Source organism: Colias eurytheme, chromosome 11 (genome assembly GCF_061535395.1).
Source record: "Colias eurytheme isolate Ceu_HAF_F1 chromosome 11, ilColEury1 Martin Lab GWU primary, whole genome shotgun sequence".
Lineage (NCBI taxonomy): Eukaryota > Metazoa > Arthropoda > Insecta > Lepidoptera > Pieridae > Colias > Colias eurytheme.
The window spans coordinates 8,444,029-8,460,388 of record NC_142990.1 but is presented as its reverse complement, the minus strand read 5'-3'; the positions used below and the strand labels follow the sequence as shown (position 1 = coordinate 8,460,388).

Genomic DNA, 16,360 nt, shown 5'->3' with positions numbered 1-16,360 from the left:
TAAAGATTTTGGTGTAATTAATTTCAGATCCACTGGCTCACCTAAAAGCGAAGGCGACGGTACAGAACGCTCTGCGAAAGGCGACTGAGAGGCGCTACTAGCGATGTATTTACACCGCACTTGTTACTTTTCTCTTTACATAAGCATTTTCACTCATTTTTATTTGTTCGAATCTACTGAAATCTAGATATTTGAAACGAATCTCCGTTATGTTTTCTTGCTAATGTACTGTTGTTGAGCGTAGAGATATCTTGCCAATCGAGTAGTCTGCTTGCATTTGCATAGTTTGTACTTAGACTAATGCACATAAAATCTCATTAGTGGCAAATTAGGAGTAAAATTTCGGTAGGTGTTATCGTCATCGATCATCTTAGCTGTGATGTTGTCATTTTTGCTTTTTAATATATTATATTACGAACGATATGCGATAAAATAATAATCAAAATCAAACGCCAAATGTACTTTTTGTATATTTATTAAAATTTTATATGAATATATAATGCCAAATATTGTTGAACCATAATATGAATTGAAATCCGTTTAATTGTGAATTGAATCTTATGTGCCTTTATAAACCGAAAGCGACTGGATTTGTCCATTTTATTGAGAGACATGAAATGACACGATTTACTGTGTGTTTGCACAAATATATTTATTACTCAATATATTTTAATAATTAAGTTACTATTAATTGACTTATAACTATGCGCTTCCCTGAGTCAATCTTAAGTTAAAATGTTGATAATTTATCAGATAGTATTGTTTGCTAAGTCATGTAACAGTTATCGAATAGAATGGTGCTTAGTTAAAAAGTTTTCTTAGACATAAATTGTATTAATAAACATAGTCTCTTACAACGTAAAAGTATTACAGGTATTTAAAGTTCTCGAATGTTATTAAATCTACATAATATTATTTGTTGACAGATCAGAAGTATTTTGAATGATAATATAGGTTTTAACTTCATTTGTTGCCATTTCATTGTTTTACTATATCATTTTAAGCCCAAGTTTTATAAGCAATACCTAATGATTTCATCTTTTTTATTCGTATTAAAATTATTTATTAATTTAATCATTAGTATCGAGCTATTTATTTGTGTGTAGTGATTAATAATATTGTTCGGTGTCATAGTTAATGTGAACTCAGAATGTGATTGAATAATATTGTAATTGCTATCACGCGCGTTTTGTATTGAATGTGAATAAATTATAGTTAAAAATAATGGTTTTTCATTTATCTAACAACCCGAAAAACTTCCATGTTTTTTCTTAAGACGAGGAAAATGCCCTGGCCCTTTATTTATATTTTTTTACATACCTTTGAGACCATGTTCGCCTCATATAATTTAAATATATCGCATAAGTATCCTTGATGAATCTAAATTACAGAAGAAAGATGAATTTGTTACCAAGTTGTGATTTAACTCAAAGGTTACTTTTATTTATTACTAGCTGTGCCCGCGACTTCGTCCGCGTGGAATAGTGACTGCATAGTAGTTACTACTTAACACACAATTATTGAGTAAACACGTCTTGAAACACGTACTATCATATACAACTAAATTATAAGTAGGTACTTACACATTATTATAAAGTTAAGAAATAAAATAAATAATAACACAAAAGAACTGTTAGTAAAATTTATTACTAAACTGAGCTAGGTATAAAACTTAGGTACAGAAGAGTTCAAAATTTCCAGGATGTGGTTATTCTCCCGCTCCCATATTCCTTCTACTTTCACAGACGTTCAACTTTTCCCTTTCACCCCTAGTAAATGGCAGAACCGATTTTGATCTAAACCATGTCTATTGTCTAATCATACCTATATATTATGTACATGTCATATCCTTTCGTTTGGTACTCCATTTGGATTATTTATCCCCACTATCACCCCTAAGGTGCCCTATATGTAATAAACAGATTAACCAATTTTGATAAAACATGACTAATTGTAATTCACACGTCATTTGATATGCCGCTTGATTATATTATTTGACCACATTCGATTATTCATTCCCACTTTTACCGCTATAAATCAATAAATAGATGAACCGATTTATATGCCTCATCATACTTCTCACGTCAGGTCATGCCCTTTCATTTGATATGCCACTTGGGTATATTATTTGACAACCTTTATTCCCACTTTTATACCTATATCCAATAAATGGATGAACAAATTTTGATAAAATATGTCTTATTGTACTTTACACGTCATGTCTTTCATTAGATACGTCACTTGAGTATATTTGATAAAATTCATTTATTTATTCCCACTTTTACCCCTATATCAAATAAATGGATGAACCGATTTTGATAAAATTTGACTAATTGTTTCTGACATGTCGTCTATTTTCATTTGATATATCCCTTGGGTATAACCTACATTAACAACCTACATTAACAACTAACATTCGTTTTTTTCATTCCCACTTACCCCTATATAATATAATAAACAACTAATGAAACCAAAAAACGCATCTAATTGGTATTACCCGTTAGCGAGCTACGGTGGCACAGACAGACACGCAATACACACATAGCGGACATAACACCCCTCTTTTTGCGTCGGGGGTTAAAAATAATACCTACGACATAATTTCAAAGACCTTTTATATAGAAAATTTACCTAGAAGTAACCATAATGCTACATATTTGTGCAGGTTTTAGACTTATGAGCAAAAATCTAAATAAAGGTCCTTTGACCCCCCCTACTACCCTCTCAGCATAACCACCCCCTCCCCCAAGCTTGGGGACTTTCGATATGATCATCTGGACATGTCAAGGAATAACTTTAGCGTATAATTTACGTAATAAAGTAATTCATGTATTAGAATGCCTTAGCAAATGTTCGCTGTGATTACTTAAATGGTCTAACTTTTTTATTTATGAACCGATTGACATGAAATAAACACTAAATGTTAAATGAAGCTTACCACAATATATTAGTGAAAACCGCATCTAAATCGGATAAGCCGTTTCTGAGATTAGCGTGTTCAAACATACAGACAAACCGACAAACAGACAAAAATTTTTTTAACAACAGTTTTGGGTTTGGGATCGATTTAGTAATAACCCCTGCTAATTTTTTTTTACATATTTTCATTGTACAGACACCACTTTTCTAGAATTTTATTATATGTATTGATGATGATGATGATGATTTTTTATATTATTTATATTATTTTTTTATACATTTACGACCTAACTAGTCGTGTAGACTTTTTATGCGTAATCACTCACTTAAATGTAATGATGCAACACATGCATTTGAATAGTTATAAGTAAATTATGAATGAGATATTTTTTAAAACTGCATTATCAGTGGTACATATTTTACCACTATATATACATATATACATAGTGCGAAATAAGCCCTGAGGATACAGAAAGAAATAGATAATATTATATGACCGTAACTTTAGACTGGTACCTTAATCTAGCCTAGTATCTGATAGGCAGATAAAAGTCTATTTCCTGTGGGTCGTTACTCGTTATATTATTAGTTTAGTTACAGTTTATGATAATATAAGCCCGTACGTATGCGCCTTCCGTTAATAGGAAGCATTATATACCTACTCTTAGAGAATTACTGAATCCAAAAATGAATTGCGTTAAAATTGGAATACATTTTTAATTCTTGGATACTTTTTCTGATATTAAATGAGTTCTAAGTAGAAATTATATAAAGATTCTGGTATTCTTGATAAGACGTTGGTCAAATGTAGACTACTATATTCCTTGCTCTGTGATGAAGACCTCCCTAGCTAGCCAAACTTCAAAGTTAGTTCGCCACTGAGGCATACAATGACGGGTCCTTGATAAGCTTAACCTCCAATATAACCTAATTTATACGCATAAAAAAATTAGATATAATATGGACGGATCACAAAACCATCCAAAACATTTTGAGTATTATCTAGCTCTCAGCCAGCTGCTTCGCCCGCGTAGTCAAAGAAAAACCCGCATAGTTCCATTTCCCGTGGGGTTTGTGTGATTTCCGGGATAATAAGTTGCCTACGTGTTATTCTGGGTCTTCAAAAACCTGCATATAAAATTTCATTATAATCGGTTCAGAAGTATTTGTGTGAGAGTAACAAACTTCCATACATACAAACTTTCGCATTTATAATATTAGTAGAATAAACATGTATTGGAAAGGTTTGTCAACTTGATTCATTTAAAATATGTGGAAAATAGAAATACCATGATTAATTTATTTCATTTCAACTTCTTGGTATCTGATCGCTTGCTCAAGCGACTATTCATCGATTATTCGTTTGAATAGACCTTAATTGTGTGAAGGCGTGTGAATGCATCAAATACAATGCCAATACTATGAAATCTGATTGGCAAGCTCTGTTTTTTAATTGTATTATAGAGTTTAAGGTTACAATAAAACACAAGTGACTTTCTAAATATTTTATTGGCCACAAATACATATGTAGCAATAGACATTCAGATTGTAAAATGAATAAAATACACATACATATAGTGCCACAAACTTATCTGACCCGGTGACAGTGTCACTGATGTCGCTTTCTTTTTATATAAACAAAATATTCCTATGAAAAGTCTGTGAAAATGTGACATTTCAAAATGGCGGCACGTAGTTCCAGTTTTTGTCACCGGGTCAGATAAGTTTGTGGCACTGTAGACATTTCAAGTTTTAAGAACTTCTTGCTGCTTTTTCACAATAGAATACCAGAAACAGTAAAAATATTGCTTTGAGACACTTTATTCAAAAAAAATGTGTGCGTGTACTAGAGTACACACGTAAGAAGTGAAACTTCTTTATGACCTTATTTTATATCTTGTTAAAACGATATGCTATCCCTACTCCGCTGGAGAAAGTATACGTCGAATCACGCGTGGTAGGGATAAGAAAAATATGGCGCGTAACGAAAAAATGTTACACTAAATTTTTTTCCAACCCCGATAAAGAAGTTTCACTTCAATAAAATTACTGCAATTGGTAAATTAATTTCAAATTCATATACGGCAGTTTCTTAACATCTATTAATTATATTGATTATTTAGGCAATTATGCCGCAAGTTTTTCCAGTTCCTCGAAGTATTTGCTGTCGTCTTCAGCTAGTTTCTCTAGAATGTCGTCAGGTTTGGTTGTGGGGAAGCGTTGTACCCACGACGCTATCATACCCTCTGCGGTGGCTGGGTAACGTTTTAGCTCGACTTCATCACCTGGAAATATTTGATTTTTTATATTAGTACCGATATATTTTTACATTTCAATTTACATAGATTTCGCGACCTTATTGCAACTACTGCAATTTTATCTATTGATAATAGTTATAGGAAATTCTAACATTGTGTTAGCCAGAATTTTTTTTTAACTATTGCATAGCTTCTATCGCAGGCCTTGAGCGCGGGGAAAACAAAACAAAAACCTCACGCTTTCCACTCCGACGGGCGCGGAGGTGTGGCTTGAAGTCATAGAATGCAATAGCTTTACCGCGGCAGTCCCCGAGTGCCACACGTCTTTTTTTACAAAATTTCTACCTTTAGCCATAGTATTCGGCTGCACGAAGATATTCCGTGGCTGCTTATGCATGAGCACTATATCCCGCCACTTGCCCCAGCGGCCCGCCAGCCGGCTGTACTCGCCGAACAGCTGCTCACCCGCCGAAGCGTCACCCGTTGCTTTTATCGTTTGCAGTTTTACTAGGAACTCGCCTGTGAGAGAAAAAAAACAAAAAAAAAATTAGAAAATTTAGTTCTTAAGAGAATGGGCGCAAACGGGCCATCGACCAGACACATTTTTCTGAGTTTCGTCTGTACAAAACGCGTTCTCAAAACAGGTGGGTATATAAACGCGCCTATTCTACTGCGCGGGTAACTTTCTAAGCAATGCGTTCAAAATGACAACATAATATTATGAGCCTTAAGCTTCCCGAGGCTGCACCGCCTTATGCAATACGTTTAAAATATTGCGCATCGGCAACATATTTAAAACATTTAAACTTTAACGTTTCTTTTGACGAAATTGCATATCGTTTGCTGTCTCGTTTCTTAGGACACGTGTTGTGAATTAAAAAAATACCTACAATAGATTTTGATTTTAAAAGACACTATTAAACTTCAATACTCATTTAAAATAACAATAACACTCACCAATAATTCTCTTTCCATCAGTGGGAAGGCGAGTTCTATCAAGGGTCATCAGCAGATCCTTGCCAGGTTCCGTCTCAGTGATTGTGAGCATACCGTCGCCTTCCAATTCGAGGAGTCGCATCAAAACGAAGCGAGCTCTGGCGTGCGCCTAAATTGGTGTAATAAAAAAAATATATTTAACAGGAAATGGTTGTTTTATTCCGTTATTTCATGTGAAAATTAGGAAGGCTTAGATTTAAGTTATTTTTAAGATGGTGAAGTATTTAATTTGAACAACAAAGAAAACAACATTAGGCTGATATGTCTCAAAGCAAACTGATGTTTTTATTAGTACAATAAATTTCTAGTAAGATTTTGAAACTTGAAAGCATATTAGTAATTAAATTAGATTGCTTTGAAGAGTGCTTCGAGAGTGCTTTGAGAGTTGCAAAAAGTTCTGTGCTACTTGAAATATTCTTGCGTGTATTGTACTTATCTCGCATTATTTTGTAATGTGCCACAGAGAAGTAAGTACGCAGCTAGTTAATTACATAAAAAAAGACGGGTTGCACTCCGGGAGTGCCGGCAGAAGTGAAAACTTGATTATTAACTTTGAGTATGTTTGATATTTTGGAATGGTATCCGTCTTACGCTCTTTCGATCAGGTCACGTGTCCTGACGCGAGTTTAAGATTTTATACCCATTACACAAAAAGTGCTCAACGCCGCTAAAGAAGTTTTCACTTCAATATAAATTAACACAAACCTGAAGCCAAGTAGAAGTAGATGGTTGGTACATTTCCGTGGCTTTGGCCGCGCCGTTCCACAGCAGGCTGAGCCAGTTCACATACATCACATCTTGCGCCTCTTGCCCTTCATACCCGAATATTCTTGAAAAACAATGTTTTTTTTACAATAAATAAATATAAATAAATAAATGTTATAGGACATTATTACACAAATCGACCTAGTCCCACAGTAAGCTCAATTAAGGCTTGTGTTGTGGGTACTAGGCGACGATAAATATAATATTTAATAAATACATATATAGATAACTAGCGGTCCGCCCCGGCTTCGCCCGTGGTACATATTTCACAATAAAAAGTAGCCTATGTCCTTTCTCGGGTATCAAAATATCTCCATACCAAATTTCATGCAAATTGGATCAGTAGTTTAGGCGTGATTGAGTAACAGACAGACAGACAGAGTTACTTTCGCATTTATGATATTAGTATGGATAACACCCAGACCCAGGAACAAATAATTGAGTTCATCACACAAATATTTGCCCTGACCGGGGATCGAACCCGGGACCGTCGGCTCAGTAGGCAGTTACTTTACCACTGCGCCAACCGCGTCGTCAATGAGTGAACAATTATGATTCTCTTAATAATTTTTATTAGGATTTATGATCTTCTATCTATTGTCTGTCTGTCTATCTATTGTCTGTCTAGTGCGTATTTGACTCATTAATTTGCAACAGTGATTTATTTATGAAATCAAAATATGTGGCCTATGTCGTGCATAACATTGCAAATGTATTTAAAAAAAAATAGTATGTATGGATTGCCAGACCTACAAAGAATATTTATCAAAGATTGTTCTTTGACATTGTCTGGCATGATTTTGACTAAAATTAAAACTAATACAATTAGTGAACAGGCTTATAACCTTACCTTAACCATCAGGTGAGATGGCGGTCAAAGGCCGGAGCAGTGTGTTTTAAAAAAATTAGATCTAAAAAATCTACAATCCTAGCCAGGAACCACTACACAATTCAACCTGTATATGTTTTACTAGATTTCCGCCCGCGGCTTCGCCCGCGTTTTCAAAGGAAAACCCGCATAGTTCCCGTTCCCGTGGGATTTCCGGGATAAAACCTATCCTATGTGTTAATCCAAGTTACCCTCTATATGTGTGCTAAATTTCATTATAATCGGTTCAGTAGTTTTTACGTGAAAGAGTAACAAACATCCATACATCCATACTTACAAACTTTCGCCTTTATAATACTTAGTATTAAGATTAACTCACTTCAATATCTCGGTATCCAACGATAGGTAAAGTCCGACGGCTTCAGCGCGACACTCTTCGAAAGCGGAGCCGAGCGTTGTGAATTTGCTGTCGTATGTTTCACCTTCCGTGTACCAAGATTCGATTGGTTTGCCTGTTGAAATAATAATATGTATAATAAATAAATGAAATAGATGAGTGTGGCACTCGGGGACTGCCGCGGTAAAGCTATTGCATGCTATGCCTTCAAGCCACACCTCCGAGCCCGTCGGAGTGGGGAGCGTGAGGTTTTTCGTTACGCAATTTCTGGATTCGGTCCCCGCGCTTAAGGCCCGCGATAGAAGCTATGCAATAGCTTAATAACATAAGGGCATTTGTGGCACAGTTTTGTATAAAATTTATAAAATAACAAATTTATTAATTCTAATACTTTAAAAAAAAAATTGATCATAAATTTAATGAAATTATGGGGTTGAATATAAACTTATGCCTCAATCTCAACTTCTAAAACGGCACTTTTTATACAACTTACCGAGACTACAAAAAAAATTATGTATATTACAAATAATAAATTACCTGTAAGAGGGTTCTTAACTTTCTCCTTATCGAAGTTGAATGTGCCGTCAGCGTTTTGTCGCAATAACTTCCCGCTGCCGTGACCGAGGAGTTCATGTAGACCGACTTGGACCTAGCATTTACAAATACAAACATAAATATTAAATATAATTATGAAGATATGTAATCCGGTCAAATTAAGCTTGAAAATAGTATTGAAATAAGGATAATTCCGGGAAAGCCAAATTTTGGTGAGGAGCTGGAGTGTACCATAAAAAATAAAAATTGAAAAGTCCCCACTTATCCCATGCGTGCTTCAAAAGTTATTTGGGGTCAAAGGTCTAATGTATTTAAAGTGAAAATATTGGGAATATTTCCGTTTTTTAATTTAATTATTAGACACTTTGATGAATATGAAAGTTTAAATTCTATGATTTGAGTAAAAAGTAGAGTTCAATCGCAAAATATCTATCTATTTTTTTTAAATAGCATACATAGCAATTGTAACATAATATTATGTCTATGTTAACCTCAAAAGCAGCAACTCGGTATTTTTCTAAAAGCTGTTTATCGTCATCAGAAAGGAACGGTATGACGGACTCCTTGTACGCGGCCGGGATCACGTTACCGAGAGATACGTTTTTGAAACCCTCGTTTTGGCGGATTTCGTCGTCTGTAATAAAAAATAATTTTGTTTTTGTTTTTATTTATATGTGAAGAAAGGAAAATGATATTGATATTTAAAATAAAATTAACTACTTAAAAAGAGTTAAATCATTATTATTTAATAAATGCAATCTTTAACAAATAATAATTTGTTTGAAATAATCTTATTTTCTGCGCAAAATATTTTCAAATAGAAAGTAATATCTACCTAGTTAAATAAATATTGTTAAAACTTCTTTCACATTAATGATAACCTTGAGTTTTATCTTTTAATTACTCACTATAAATACTAAATTAAGACAATGATAAACGACGGAAAACCTACAATATATAACAAAAAGGTCTCTTACAATTAGGAATGTTAATGCCAGCAGGAATGCCACTTCCCGAGAAGGTCAGAACATCTAAGCTGGTGAAATCCGGTTTGAGGAAGGTGTCCTTCTCTAGGTCTTCACCCCAGGGCAACAACTTGATGAACCTCTCAGCACCATCGACAAGGGTTCCAAACTTTTTGGACATTTCCTTGTTAACCATCGCCACGAAACCTTCGAATTCTCCACGCTGGCCGCTCGGATCGCGATATGTTTCGATGAATCCTTGATATCTGTAATTTAGGGGATGTTATGTAGGTAGAATGTATCGTTAATTGTAATCTTAATATTTGAAGCAATAGAGAATGTAGTGTGATGTATTTTTTATTACATTTTAAATGATGTTAATATAATTTAAAATGTAATAAAAAATACATCATAATGTTATAGTTCTGAATATTTTCAATTTTTCAGGTACAATACATTTCTAACTGCTTATGAATTTCTACCGATTTCTATAAGTTACTGTGGGTACAAAAATAATCCATAGGACAGACATCTTGAAAGGCTGAAATGACAAAGATAAATTTTATCAATTTCGGAATTAATTTACAAGATACTCACGTTTCAATTATTGGTCCTTTATCCTTGATCCAATATCTGCTTCCCTCTTTATGTTCACTCAAGTCACCCTCGTTGAAACTGTTCACATAATGTTTGAGCATATTCTTTTCATTGTCATTAGCTGCATATTCTATGGCCTTGGTGAGATTATCTGACACAAGTTTGAGGAGTGGAGAATAGTCCCCTCGAGTGACTTGGAAATAGGCCCCTTTGTATTTTTCTTTGTCCATAGTGATAGGAGCTTTGGATGATTTCTCAACACTCGCCAGGTGTATTGTGTATAATGGCACTAGAAACGAAAATAGGAATAGTGTTATTATTATTAATTTGTGTAATTTATCTACAGATTGAAGTTATATTTAAATTAACCTAAAGATATATTTATTATATTAATGTAAGATTAATTAAAGAATTAGCATCATTTTAACTAGATTTGAATATCTTTTTTGCACTGTGGTTTTAATAATATGTACTTTCAATTTATATATTACCACATTAATGTAATTAATTATTACCAATTTATTTATATGAATAAATTAAGATTTATTGAACGATAAATAGCTAAAGACTCCAAAGTAAATTTTAAATAAACAAATCTTACATCCATCATCAGCTGTAGTTTTAAATGTTCGACAGATGTAAGCCTCAATGCGTTTTGTTTTCATCCAATCATTCACTAAATTAGAATCCTCCTCAGTGCAGTTGCTTGAAAAATATGTTGTCACACCCTAAAAAAAGAATAATTTAATTCTCTAACTAGTAGCACTATTAGTAGCACATTTCATGTCATAGCGATTGGTTAGTAAAAAAAATAATTCAATTTTTTGTTTATTCTAATAATTTCCTGACAAAATTATCAACTACACAAATTTTACAAAGAAAAAAAAGTAATAACCTTATCAGCTAGACCCAAACTGGTTAACCTTGGAGCAATACTGTAAATTGCATGGTGCGTGTTTTGCCAAAGTTTTGTGATATGGGTTGTATCATTTTCATAGGCTTTAGAAGATTTCACAATCAATTCGAATGTGGAATCAGGCAGATTAGGAATGAATTTAGTGTCGCCAAATCCCTTGTAGTTACCACTGTTGGCAAATACTCCACCTGCATAGACCAAAAATGCCTGAAAAAAAAAAATACAGAAACTAGTTTTATCATCTTTTATTTTTATCAACTATTTCGATTGGTTATGTATTTGTAAAACCACATAAAAATGTTATACAGGATGTGGTTATCTATTGTTTTCTATGAAATAGAAAAATGATATATGATAAGTTTATTACAATAAAAAAATTTATGAGGAAAAAAAGATTTTTTACATGTTGTTAATTCTGGTATAAATCTGGTACAAAAATTTAAATAATAAAATAAATTTAAATTTAAATACTGTAAAAGTATAAAGTATAATAGCATATCCTTAATTTTGTACTGTATGTAATCCAGATATATGTACCTAACAAGTAGCAACCTTGTATTTCTAAGATATGTCATACACAATGTATATTGTGACAAATACTTTAATGCCTAACTTATTGAATGGATTAGGATAATGTAGATTGTGTACCAAAATACAGTATAACGCAGTTCATTAAATAAACGAATCTTCAATGGCGGCGCTTATCATTCCCTCTTGCTTACACACGGCCATACGGCATGCAAAAAAAATATGGAAAAAGACAATCACTAAAATGTATTTGATTTTCCCTATAATAGTTTGTTCATTTTTACGTATTTATATCATGTACTGTATAAAACGTGTATATATTTTATTGTGTTCTCTTATTATTTCTACCCTATTCTAAAAATATGTTTTTATTTTGTCCGACAACTTTTTGCGTTTCTTTGCCTTTCTCCCCGTGGTTGCCTGGCAGAGATCACTGCATAGTGATAAGGCCGCCCTTTGTGCTTTCTAATCTTATTTTTGTAACCTTTATGTATATTTTGTTTTTTGCACAATAAAGTGTTAAATAAATAAATAAATAGTTTTTATCATAAATTTACAATGACAATTATGCATTTGCGAAAGTAAATAATGTTTTATAGGAATTTGACAAAATATGTTCTTTGGGAAAAGTTGTTCAGTTTTATGGGCTCATTACAAATATTATGGGGATTTTGTTACATTCTGTATATGTAAATATGATAATTCATATAAATACACAAATACCATAACAAAAAAGTTTGTCAACAAACAATTAGAAATAATTAATAAAATAATTATCCATTTACGTTATTTTTATTTTCTTCTTTTCTGACCCTACCATACGTCAGTGTCAGCTTTGGCCACCATTGAAGATTTGTTTCTTTAATGAAACGCAATATACACAATACACATCCACACATGAGCCGTAGAAGTACTTGCTTTTACCAGCAGGGTTGTACACAGGTGAAACCATGTAGTACAGTTGTAGTTACCTCTTCTCTTTGGTAATATAAGATTGAATAAATACAATATCAAATTATACAATCAATTAAAAATTTAATTATTTTACCTGAAAGTCATCTTCAGAAACTCCAGCTTTCCTACACGAGTCTTTCAATTCTTCTATTGGTTCTTCCAAAAATATTCTATGCAACAAAGAAAAGATCTTTGGAGATTCAGGGCTAGTTTGCATTAGTACAATAAGGCCTCCATTCCATGCAGCCTAAAAAATAAATAAATATTATATTTATAATTTTTATTACATTATATTTATAATTATATTTATAATAAGTATAAGATATTACAAACTCAGTAAAGAGGAATTAATGAAAAAATATTTAAGACCAAATCTAAAGGCAATACAAATTAATATATTTTCATTGTAGAAATAACAAAAATGATTACCTGACTTAAATAATGTGCGTAAAGTTTTTCCTGTTTTGTTAAATTCTCGAAAGCTTGTGAACTGTCTAATTCAACAAATCTTTGATTGTTGGGAAGTAAGAAATTAGATTTATCCATTGCTAAAAAATAAATGGATTTAGTAGGTATATAATTGACAAATACAAATAGACCATGTCTTACAATCGAATTTTTATTACGAAAATTACGAAAAAGTCCAATTCAATTTACAGAAGCTTATTTTTGAATAGACGCGGTAGTCACTATTATATTTGATTATTGCCAACACTCCAGATGTTTACATTACTGTTAGAAATACAAAAACGAAGAAATAAGTTTTGGTACTGACCCTTGGTTAATTTTAACGGCTGATTTATATTTAATTGTGTAGATTTTACGGAGAAACGATTAAATCTATTAAAAACCAATGAATCAGCACAAATGAGCCGGCTTTTGTATAGGTTAATAACAGATCGAAACATTTTCCTTGAAATAATTGAAAGTATACATACAATATATCAATAAAATTTCTATCATGTACTTACTACGATTTAGTTATTCAATTAGGATATAATACAAATTGCCAAAACTTAGTGGCTGATACAAGAAATACTGAAAATAATAAAATTTATATTGTTATCTGAAGCTAAATCAATGAATCAGTAATTGTCAATGAATATCGACAGGGCACAGATCACAGATTAAGTATTAGTTACTAAAGCGTCTTATTCACGGTCAATCCCCGACGTACGTCGGCTCAAGGCCGCCGTGCTGGATGTATCCTACTGACGATCGTGCGCGCATCAAGCATGGCTAGGGTTGCCAACTTTTATTTGAAGAAATAGAGTATATCTGATTTTAAAGGAGGTAAATAAAGAGTAAATAAATATTTTTAAAAATGTATTTTTTTGTACTTTTTGCAGTAACTAAGAATTTTTCATTATTTTTAAATGAATTATATGAATCCAAACATTCCAAATCTAAATTTATATATTTCAAGAGCTCATTTTTAATTAATTTTTAATGAAGCTCGGTTTCTCTCTTCCCGCCACTTCACATTCATGACCGAAAAGACTCTTTCAGTAAATGCTAAAGTGGCGGGAACAGAGAGTATATATAGCTAATCATTTTTTTTAAACAAACAAATTCGTCAAGATATTTTTTTTTAAATAAATTGCCATTTTTCTGCAGTGGACTTTTGCATAAAATCTGTGTTATTCAACAATTCGCCTTGGAGTTCTTTTAAAATAATAACTTCTGAATATAAACTGTCCATGTGTGGGATGATGTGATCCAAAAGTAATTGGGATTTCCTGTGTACATAAAAATCAAAAATAACCGTTTCTTGCTTGCTCATGTACTCACTAAGTTATCACAAAAAAATCATATCAATAGGCCACGTTTCCAAGTATTTACATTAATTTCTGTTGGCAACACTAATCTGCTGTACGTCCGCGCTATTCACTGTCCATCTGCACGACGTTCGCGGTGGTGGGGGTGCTTGCTGGATGAAAAGTTGGTCGTGCACATCCAGCAAGATAATAATAATAATTATTGACGTACGTCAACGCTATTCACTGTCGTTTTGCATCGTGCATCGTGTATGACCTTGGCTGGACGTACGTCAAGATGGACCGTAAATAAGACGCTTAAGATGACTGAAATATTGTATGATGGTGGCAGTACACATGGGCCCAACGTGTTGGGCCAACGGGTTGGGCCAACTTGTAGAGAGCTACTTGGCGGTATGTTGGCTTCATTAGCCTAGTTGGCGCCAATATTGGCAGGCCAACCGAATGTTGTCGGTTTTTTGTGCACACATCAAAGGATCTTGGCGCGCTCCGCAAACAGCGTTCACACGTTGGTGTCTTGTTCAGTTTGTTGATACTCGTCAGCGGAGACAGTATCGTTGCGCGGCAATGAAATTTACGTTTAACCATGTTCCGATAGCGATGGCGGCGCCGATGTGGACAATCATTGAGGTTTTACAATTCGTAGAATTGTATCCACATGAAGGAATAATTTGGAATCCACGGCATGAACTACTTACACAAAAATAAAAACCATATGACTCAATAAATTAGATGTTAGATGTTTTTCTTATCTCACTTTCATACAATGAGATAAAAAAATGAATATATTTATAAAATGAGTAAAATAGTATTAATAAGTTACTTGTTCTTAAAAATTAAATAACAATATTCAATGAGCATAATTTTGATCAAATTGTGCTTTATTACATAAATAATAATATTATCATTTAATATAATAATATTATATTATAATCTTTAAAGTTTCGTTTTATAGGTAATTAAAATTAAATTAAGTGTAAAATGTACACATTTTAAACATTTGAAAAAATCTAAACATAATAATGTTATATTTATACAGAAATAAAAAAGGACAATAGAGTATCATCGCAGACGGCAGAGTACATTCATTGTTATTGATGCACATGTACGTAATAATTAAACGCACTGTATAAATAAATTGCCGCGGCTGCAAGAACTTCTACGGACTACGTCCATCCTTGAAGCGCCAATGCAGAATGATCTGTACGCCAATGTGTGAACAGGAAACTTCATTTTTTCCCAACACGTTGGCCCAACGCCTTGGCCCCATGTGTACTGCCGCTATTACAAGTCGTATTGTCCAGAACAAACAAAATGTGTCAAGTCATAATTTTTGCACTCTGTGGTATAATGGTAGGTATACACGAAAGACACGCTACGAAAGCAGTCCCGTAGATGATGCGATGTCAGCCTTATGTCAGCGCATAAAATTCTATTAAATTTAAAAATCTCGTGTCACTGTTTGTCCTCAATGGACTATTAAACCACTTAACCGATTATAATAAAATTCGCACACCATGTGCACTGTGCAGTTCGATCCAACTTGAGAGATAGGATACGGGCGAAGCCGGGGCGGACCACTGGTATTAATATAATTCAAATGCTCCCAGTGGTGGGGAAAATACATATGATTTAAGGTTTCTGCATGGTTTCTGAGTTTCGCATCATTGTTTGTGATGAGTATAATTTTTTTTATTTATTTATCAAGAGAATCGTAAAGATGAAGCTGGTACAACCAGTTACTTTAATATACACACATAAACACTGATTGTGGATATTTTGTATTGTAACCGTATGCCGCTCAGCCATATTATCCCTGGAGCTGCACTGAGTCATTGTCCGCCAACATAATTATAGATCAACCACGATATCAACACATAAAAAGAACCAAAGGGTAACCTTA

The 16,360-nt window shown here is 33.2% G+C and overlaps 2 protein-coding genes across 4 annotated transcripts in view; one reads left to right on the top strand and one right to left on the bottom strand.

Moving 5' to 3' along the window:
• Nuak (Nuak family kinase 1) overlaps positions 1-1,225 on the top strand; it is a 38,008-nt gene extending 36,783 nt beyond the window's left edge. For both annotated transcript variants that reach the window (XM_090107444.1, XM_090107443.1), the window contains one exon: positions 28-1,225. In XM_090107444.1, coding sequence (XP_089963570.1) covers positions 28-88 — 61 coding nt within the window. In that variant the 3' untranslated portion in view covers positions 89-1,225. The remainder of the gene's footprint in view (positions 1-27) is intronic.
• A 3,437-nt stretch (positions 1,226-4,662) lies between these two features.
• Positions 4,663-13,802, bottom strand: DppIII (dipeptidyl peptidase 3). 2 transcript variants are annotated; one of them, XM_090107246.1, is made up of 14 exons: positions 13,651-13,802; positions 13,109-13,227; positions 12,774-12,926; positions 11,177-11,404; positions 10,883-11,009; positions 10,282-10,570; positions 9,697-9,950; positions 9,211-9,353; positions 8,702-8,813; positions 8,147-8,279; positions 6,879-7,002; positions 6,135-6,282; positions 5,523-5,696; positions 4,663-5,204 (listed from the first exon to the last, which is right to left on the bottom strand). In XM_090107246.1, exons 2-14 carry the CDS (start codon positions 13,223-13,225, stop codon positions 5,047-5,049), a joined length of 2,160 nt encoding a protein of 719 aa, XP_089963372.1. In that variant the 5' UTR covers positions 13,226-13,227; positions 13,651-13,802; the 3' UTR covers positions 4,663-5,046. The 2 variants fall into 2 exon arrangements, with proteins under 2 accessions (XP_089963372.1, XP_089963371.1); XM_090107245.1 differs by lacking the exon at positions 13,651-13,802 and adding an exon at positions 13,455-13,602.
• Between the last annotated feature and the right edge of the window lie 2,558 nt (positions 13,803-16,360).